The 9,468-nt window shown below is 37.2% G+C and overlaps 1 protein-coding gene across 1 annotated transcript; it reads right to left on the bottom strand.

Annotated features, from left to right (window-relative positions):
- Positions 1 to 3,974: 3,974 nt before the first annotated feature.
- Positions 3,975 to 8,909, bottom strand: LOC104532384 (COMM domain-containing protein 6; the record flags this gene model as incomplete). Its single annotated transcript, XM_010177577.1, has 6 exons — positions 3,975 to 4,025; positions 5,085 to 5,237; positions 6,381 to 6,549; positions 7,965 to 8,041; positions 8,203 to 8,268; positions 8,851 to 8,909. Coding segments are annotated over 6 exons (575 nt in total), but the record flags the coding sequence as incomplete, so codon positions are not given.
- Between the last annotated feature and the right edge of the window lie 559 nt (positions 8,910 to 9,468).

Here is a 9,468-nt window from a genome sequence, read left to right as displayed (position 1 = left end):
TCCATTTTGTCCATGACCAGGCCAAAGCATGCAGAAGCTAAATACATAAAACACTAGTGCACAGAAGTGACTACAGCCATTTGTGTACTCTTTCTGTAGACTTGCTTCATTTTTCTACAAAATAACTTTCTGCAAGTAGGCTGGTGTGTTTGAAACCCATCTGGGGAAAAAAAATGGTCATGTGATGAAAAGGACAGACAGTCATTGCCAGGAGGTGCCTTCATTATTCCCTCCTTGGATTTGTTAATTGTGTAGGACCCTTTTCCTCCCGCCCCCCCCTTCCTTCCTCTTGCTCTGTTCCAGGCAAATGTTGAAAAAATTGTTTACTTGTCTCCTAAATACAGTTAAGGAAAGAAAACCACTTGAATGCAATATCCTGCAAAATTTCATTAATCTCGTATGTCCTCTGTCTTTTCCTGGTTCAATATAACGTTTTGTCTAGCTGTAAGTTATTGATATAAATATTCCTTGCAGCCTGCAGTTATCCCTCAGCTCCTTGGTGCCCCATCACAGAGAAAGACTGAACTTCATCCTAATTTAATAAAGAAAGAAGTTTATGCATAGTCTAGTCCTGAACTTTACCCATTGCAGCATTTAAGGCCCCACCTGGAATACTGCGTCCAGTTCTGGAGCCCCCAACATAAGAAAGACATGGACCAGTTAGAACAAGTCCAGAGAAGGGCCACCAGGATGATCCGAGGGCTGGAGCACCTCTCCTAGGAAGACAGACTGAAAGAGTTGGGGCTGTTCAGCCTGGAAAAGAGAAGACTCCGGGGAGACCTTATAGTGGCCTTCCAGTACCTGAAGGGGCCTACAAGAAAGCTGGGGAGGGACTTTTCATAAGGTCAGTTAATGACAGAACAAGGGGAAATGGGTTTAAGCTGAAAGAGGGGAGGTTTAGATTAGATATTAGGAAGAAGTTCTTCACTGTGAGGGTGGTCAGACGCTGGAACAGGTTGCCCAGAGAAGCTGTGGATGCCCCCTCCCTGGAAGTGTTTAAGACCAGGCTGGATGAGGCTTTGAGCAACCTGGTCTAGTGGAAGGTGTCCCTGCTGATGGCCGGGGGGTTGGAACTAGATGATCTTTAAGGTTCCTTCCAATCCTAACCATTCTATGATTCATTCTATGATTTATGAGACTTCCATGCAGTAGGCTTAAAACAAAATACAGACTATCTTTATCTTTGTTACCTACATGTTTAATGACTGCTTGTGAACTTACAAAAATAATGTTATACAATTTAATACCAATCAAATAGAATTAGGAACACACAAGGACTCCTGATTCTCTTTGAAAAGATCTAGTTTCTGCACATACAGACAAACAATTCAACTGCTTGTTTGAACATGTTAATATTGCTACCCTGCAAACTGTTAGGTTTTTAGGGGGTTTTTTGTTTGGGTTTTTTTCAGTTGTGTTTTGGTTTTTTTGTTTTTTTTTTTTTTAAATGAAGTACTTAGTTTTTCTATTACTCAGTATAGGAATTCCTACTGATAGCCATCAGGACAAATCTCAGAAGTCTGAGTACATAGCTAACTTGTAATCACATCTCCTAGATGTCCATAAATACCTCTGAAAATTCTCAGACGGTAAACTAGTACAGCACACATGTCCAGGCACCTTCCAGCCGGAGTTACAACATGCTGGAGCTCAGGGACATTTCAAAAATATTCATTAATATTTCTAGAATATCTGACTTGACAAAATGCAAGTTAGATTTTTCAAAGGCTGCCAACTTTCTCCCCTTGGTGATGGACCAAGCACAAATGGTAACTCATTACCTTCCAGCGTCTACTAAATTGTTGTTTCTAGAAGTTAAGATACGATTAATTAAATCTCCTTTTACATCCAGTTCCAATAAAGGCACCGGTATTTCCAGATATATGAAGAACTTAAGTGCACTAGAACAAATGGGAATTATTTGTAAGGCTCCAGCTTTACTAAAATAAAAAGGTATTCTTTTTCTGGAACTCTTGCATTGATGTAAACCAATTAATTCACTAGGCCAAAGCATGACAATGTTTTCCAGTTATACTGGCCTTACACTCCAACTTCTGCAAATTGAAAAAAAAAAAAACCTCAGCTGCTCACATCCCTTTTCCGCACACAGAAAAGATTGTCTGCACTATGTTCAGCCCTGAGCCCTTTCAGGCAAAGGAAAAGGCAAACAGGAATTCTGTTCCTGAGACCATTTTGTGACATTCCATTAAAAGGGTCCCAGAAAAGAGCAATCTGCTTTCCCCAGTCACAAAGCAAACACCTCAGACTTCAGCAGCAGAAAGGAAATACCACCCAGATCAACATCCATAGCCCTAAGCTTTTACTATCTTTTGTTAAAGCCAACACTGTTTCACTTATTTGGGCTTTAAAGCAACTCCAAGTATTGTTTTTATGCACCATGCATAATACCCAAATAGTGGGAGCGTATCTCTCTTTATTGAAAGGATTGTAGTATGCAGCATGCACAATGGGCTGCAGTTTCTTTTCATGACACGAAAAAGCAGGAATAACCTGTATCAATGACTTTCTGCCAGCTTCTAAAAAAATTAACAATATGAGTTGGAAAGGTAGATTTCCTCACTTGAGGGGGCCTGAAATCACTTGAGGATCTGTCCCAGCAAAAGTGGTTCTCAGTCTCTTCCATTCTGAAGTTGCAGCATAAACTTCAGTGTGCTTATCAGTATGAATTGTCTCTCTTCAGATTTACTTGCTCTACTACACCACCAGGACCTCTTGAAATGTAACAGTTTTGTTTCTATTACATCCCACTATATTTGCAGTTTGTGTTTTGTTTATGGAAAACTAAAAAAAACCAAACCAAACCCAAAACACCACAAAAAAACACAACAAAACAAAAACTCAAAAAAAAAAAAAAGAGCATGCAAATACACTGGATTTATCACTCCCCCTTTGGAAATGCCCCCATTCTTCAGAATCAAAGTAAAAATTTTGCTGGTTAGGACATTCTCTGAGAGTGACTGCACACATGCAACATAGTCCAGTGGACTCCTGCCACACAATGCAGGCAATGAAATCTTGCTGACTTTCAGTGTGGTCCCTTCTCTGATGTGCTTGGCTAAAACTCCAGCCTGAATGTTCAAGTCTCCTCTTGACTCTCCTAGTTCAGAGCTTGGGGTAAGGCAACTACATCAATATTCTAATTTAATTAGAAAGCAGACTAATGATCAACACATCAGAGCGCCACAGATTAGAGTTGGATTAAATGCAAAGGCAAAAATATATTGAAATGCTTTTGAATTAAATTCACCTTTAAACCTTTATTTAAAATTAGCCTCTGGGCTTCATTTCAGAGAATAAGTTTTCAGCCTCCAGAAAAGCATAATGCATTATAAGCCTAGGTGGTAGGAAGTAAGTATTTGAAATAAACAAGCTGTTAGGACAAGTACATTCTCCAGTTATTAAAAGACTGGAAGCCAGATCTGCAAATACCTGCAACTAACTACTTGACATTGTTATTCTTCAAGAATAAGTATATGCTTCTCATGTGTAACTTCATAGACTCCTTATACTTAACATTATTCTTGACTCCAAGCACATCTCACTTTGACAGACAAAAGTGTTAGCATGGGATTTACGCTTCTCTCGGTATCTTCTCAGTCAACGCTTTCAGGTGTCTTTCCACACTCCAGAATTAAATGTTTAGTTCCTTACGTGCCATTTCTTACTCTTGGATATCAGAAGGTCTACAGTGATGCTTCTCCATACACATCCGGATCTTTTGTCTTCCAGCATGAAAAAAGCTGAATGCATTTTCACAAACACTGCAGAGTTGGCTTCAAGTATTCAAAAGTGAAGAAATCTTCACAGCAATGCAAGGATGATGCTGACAAAGACCTGTCGAATAGACAAGGATACATACCTTGCTGAACAATGGCACTTCATTCCCTGTGCAGAAATGGAAAGTTTACTTCATTTAAGTCTGTCTGAAATTTCAGTGTAAATAAGAGTTCTCTTCAAACTGTTTCAAGAACAGCTGCCATTTCCTTGAACTGTCTGAAGAAGTTCTAAAAAACAAGAGTTAAAATAAATTTCAGTTGCTTGAAGAAAAACTATAGCTCAAACTAGCATGTTCAACAAAAATCACAATCTACATTTCTCACATTCCTTCCTTCCTCTAGTTACAATTTGCAGCTTGAACTGAAAGTTTCTGCTTTTCTTTTTGTGGGCCAGTTGGCACTTGGGCATATTTACTATTAAATCTACACAGGTGATGACTTATTTGCCTGGGTTTGCCTATTAATAGTAGAAGATGCTATGAAGGAAAAATACAAAGTAGGTCTCATCACAACAAAAAAACCCCACCAAAAAACCTTCTTACACAAATGTTTCTATTCCCATCTTAAATAATCCAGGCTTCTCAAGTATAGCATCCTTTTCTTACAGAAGCTGAACAGCAAATTATTAAATAGGTTTCAACCAGAATGAAGAAAACATTTCATAACACTTAAAGATTCAGAATATCCTTCTCAAATTCCTGCCAGTCCAATTCCAAGGATTTCTTTATTTGTAAGCTTGTACGATATTCTTCAGTGATGCATTTGCCCTTGAAACAGGAATGACAATGGAAGTGCCACATTTATGCAAAATTAAACAAAGTTACATAAGTTCACAGATGAAGATACAGCAATTAAAAGTCAGTGGTGACAAATTAGACTGACCTCCATTCCTAAGCATTAGCAAATGTTAGGCTTAACCCAAGCTTTAGATTTTGAGGCTGAGGAACAGTTCCATAGATTTAGAATACTCCACCTGTTTTTAGTAATGCAGAGTGACAGCTGACAAAAAAGATCCAAAAGTCTTTATGTCTTTAGTTGTTAGCTTATTTCTAAGGAGAACAGGTTTATTACTGCTAAATTAACATTTTCAGATAAGTGATATAGAACTAAATGCTATGAAAGAAGTATTTGGCTTCAGTGTTTTAAATAATTACTGCATGCTTCATCTTTGCATGACTATTAGTAAACAAGCAACACAAACGTATGCATCAAGGTATACAGTCACTCCTACACAACAAGGTCGCTGGTTTTTTTTATAGACTGAATCAAGTAACACTGATTACAGACCTGGAACTGTGGGATTGTCATTTCAAAAGATTTGTCTGTTATTTGTCCTGAAGGGTCTGCCACTTTTAGCGTCACTGTAACATAAGGATACTTCAGAGACCTGCAGGTGTCAGAGCTCATCGCAACTCCCAGCTTCCATTTAATATCTACAAACTTCAGAGAAGAAAATCATTGGTAACAGTGTTAAAGAAAGATCTAGCCTACCACTGCTGTTCTGTTGGATGGATGTTTTACAGACAATGTATGACATCTAGAGCTCAGATCCAAATGGGAAACAAACACACACATTCAGATATTATTATGAATATAAAATCATCTGCCTTTCCTTTTAATAGTGAAAAAATAAGCAATTTAATAAGTTACGTCACTTATTCTGTTTTCCTTATTCAAGGACTGTCAATAGTCAAGTAAAGTCTATTTAAAGTTCTAGTAAGAGGAGCTTGAGCTACAGAGTACACCTGGCTTGTATATTACTCATGCTTTTGTCATGGTTTTTTTAGAAGTTTCTAAATCAAGTGGAAACATGAGAAAAACCTCAGACAGTGCACAAAGAAATTATAGCAGCAATAATGGAAAAAAAAAAGAAGGCATTTTAGATAAATCAAAGTACATCATAAATACATCTGAGACAAGTAAGTTACCATTTTTACCCTTTTATGATAGGCAGGACTGTAAATAAAGAAGTGAAGAGAGCCTTTAGAAGCTTCCTATCAACCTTCAGACAAAGATTTTTTTTTTTTTTTGGCTACTTCCATACTCACATGAACTGCTGTTAGAAAAAAATTTCTTAGAACACAAATACACTCTGTGTTATTTTTTCAAAAAGGGAAAAAAATAAGAACACTGGAAACTGACAGAAAGTATCTTTAAAAAAAAAGTTTAAACATAAGAGGGACAAAGAATAAATCAACTGCTGGTGTTATGTACTCTAAAGAACAATTGAAATTACCTTTAATACAGGTTTACATAAACAGCTAATACAATTGTCTGCCACTCACCTTCCCTAAGAGTACTATGAAGCAGTCATTTTTAAAAAGCTATGAGATGTGACTTTACCTTTCGAGCAATAACATTAGAAAACTGTTCAGCATATAGACAACTTTTATATGCTTCATCTGGGTAGACATTTGGCAACGTGGAGAGAGAGAGAGGGGGGGGGGGAGGAAGGAAAGGGGGGGGAAAGCGTTTGCCAGTCAAGATACCAACATGTACTTGATGATACAAACATACACAATGAAGCACTGACATTTCTGAAAAGTTAATAGTTGGCTCAACTGCACTTTGTAATTTAGTTACCTGCCCCACCGTGGCCATGTTTTTTGCATCTTCTGACACACTAATGGACTTGCCCTGCTCATTCCACACGTGACGAATAACTTGAACTGCATGTTTTGGCAGCGCGTTGACTGCATTGCCCAAGGTGGTGACGAGTTCTTCCGTAGAGAGGTTGTTTCTGGCTGCTGTGCTATAGGAATATCCAAAGAACACCACATCAATTTCATTCCCCATTAATTTAATAACATTTCTCACTTCACCCCAAATAGGCAATTTTTTATTTCTGCTTTATGTGTCTATGTACTTTACAATAATTAAGCAGCCTGTGATTTTTTTTTTCAGCGTATCTTTCGTATCCATATGCAAAAAAAAAATATGACTTGACTTTTAATGTGTCTTAGTACGCAGAGACCAAGCTTTGCTGGGCTTGCACAACAATGCAACATTAAAACAAAAATAATCACAGCCTCCAAGTGCTGTTGCAACTGAGAAAAGTCATAATTCAGTGAAAGATGTGTGCACAGAGCAGTTACACAATATTATTACTTTAGAAACAAGGCAGTTTAATTAAACATTTAGGAGAGGTAATTGAATTATCACCAAAAGGCAAGTAAGGACCTCTAGGGAATGGTATAATTGGTACTAAAAGGAGTCAAATGATGCAATAAACCCTCAACTGAAAAGGCAGCAAGTGCAGAGGAAAACTGCCACTTGATTTCCTCTACAGAAACACGTAAAAAAAAAAATTGCACCCTAAGTTTGTCCATGCAGGTCCACTCCTCTTACAGAGATATTAATAAAAAAAAGAGTTGGTCCTTCAAGTAGATGGTCTAATAGAATTTAACACTTTATATTTTATAGAGTAGTCTGTTCAATTTCTACTGGTATTTTTTTTTCAGTCATATTAATGTTACATAAAATGCTTAGATACTAGATATTAAAAGAACAAGCAAGATCTTGAAAATTTTGTCTTTTTGAAAATAGAAAAACTTAGAGCAAAACAACAGCTGAAAATACTACCTAAAAACCTCTACCTTTATCACAGAAAAGTTCAACATTATAAAACTGTTTGCCCTTCAAGGAAAAACTTAGAGCAAAACAACAGCTGAAAATACTACCTAAAAACCTCTACCTTTATCACAGAAAAGTTCAACATTATAAAACTGTTTGCCCTCAACATTATAAAACTGTTTGCCCTTCAAACAAGCACAGATACTGGTTTCTAATCTCTAAGAAACAAGAATTTTTTAGAACACATTTCTTGCAGGCAAAGGCCTAGCTGACTTAGCTTTAGAACCGAGTTTAACTTCCTCTTTTATTTTGCCAGTAGTTCTAAAGCTTGCAGACACAATCTTTAGAACAATTTCCTCTCTGTTTTTTTTTATTACAAAAAGGGAGCTTATATATTAAGTAACTACACATTTTTTAAGAACATAAACTAAGCCCAGAAGTTCTTTTTTGTGTACTGAGAGTTACAAACTTTTGCCCTTTTCCCAAATCAGTTCATTTTATACCCACATTTCATGTCACTTTTTAATACCACTACTAAGTTGGGGTAGAGGGGGGAAAAAAGACAGGAGGCAAAATAAATTATTTTGTGCTTACCTAAATAGAAAGGAAACAATGTTAGCTATTTTTGCCAGGTCACCAGCATTAATCTCAATCCCAGATGTTTGCATTCTCTAGAAACAGAATGTTCAAACAATTAAAAATAATAATGAATTATGTATTAATAAAAACCTCTTTGTATGTATGTGTGCAAAAAATATTTACTTGGGGAATCTATGCTTTACAGCATATACAGCTAATATACCTGCTTATAAGTGCTAGTATCCAAACTTACCTGACATAGTTCAGCTGTATTTACACCCGGGATCTTACGGTTCAGATGTTGAATTATTTGTTCACACTGAAAAGAAAGTTGGACAAAAATGTTCTTAATGCATATTTTAATATACAAGACAAAGGTAGTTTGGATATTTAAGTCATTACAAAACAAAAAAGAAAACTGGTTAATGCAAAAACGGACAACAGGAGGATGCTTTAAATGCAGAGTGAAGAATAAAGTCATTGAACTTACTGATCTAAAAGTTACATCACATCCAAGAAAAGCAAACAAACTCAGTCAAGCCTTTTAGTTAACACCTCACTAGCTATTCCTATGCAACACACCATTTTAATGCTAATTTCACAGTCATCCTGTTCAAGTGTACACTGTTGTAAAGAAGCTGAATATTTTCTAGACAAGCTGGCTTGATATCCTTCAGATTAAAGGCAAAAATACATTTTTTTGTGATAAAAACATAGATTTAAGGCAATCTCATTGTTCTTAGCAGGACTGGTCGATTTTATGAGTCATGTAAATATCAGTTACTACACACATAAGATTCCCTTTGCAACAGGCAAAAACCAGAAGAGCTTAAACAAAAAGGTTTCCTAGAATCAAAGCGTGCCAGAAGCCCTTACACATCCTATTTATTGCTCTACTTACCAGTTCTGCAAAAAAGTCTTGAGGTATTAAATTAATCTTATCTGCTGCATCACCATCAGCTGAAAAAACACAAGCAGTAGTGATAAGAAGCAAATTGTGCAAAGTGTTACAAAAAATAACAAATCTCATCCCTCTCTGAAGAATTCCTAGGTCATCATGCATGCATTTACCTTAAAAGCAAAGCTTTTTTTAGGGGAGTTTGTCCTGAATTGAATTAACAAGTTCCACCAAGAGCAGTTTATACTGGATATTAGGAAGAATTTCTTTACTGAAAGGGTTCTCAGGCATTGGAAGGGGTTGCCCAGGGCAGTGGTGGAGTCCCCATCCCTGGAGGTATTTAAGAGTCATGTAGACATAGTGCTGAGGGACATAGTTTAGTGGGGACTTGTCCGTGTGAGGTTAATGATTGGACTCAATGATCTTAAAGGTCTTTTCCAATCGAGGCAATTCTATGTGATTCTGTAATAACTCGCTCAGCATCCCAAGGAAAGCCGAACTGGAGCGACTCCCTGAGGCCTCAGAGCCGCAGACCGAGTCTCTGCAATAAAACAGTTTGACAGCCCTGAGTAACTCCCCGGCCCCGTGGAGCAGTGGCCGCACCAAGCCGCTCCGCTCACC

Source organism: Antrostomus carolinensis, unplaced genomic scaffold, assembly GCF_000700745.2.
Source record: "Antrostomus carolinensis isolate BGI_N321 unplaced genomic scaffold, ASM70074v2 scaffold43361, whole genome shotgun sequence".
NCBI lineage: Eukaryota > Metazoa > Chordata > Aves > Caprimulgiformes > Caprimulgidae > Antrostomus > Antrostomus carolinensis.
The sequence above is the reverse complement of the archived record's forward strand: the minus strand, read 5'-3'. Positions and strand labels throughout refer to the sequence as shown.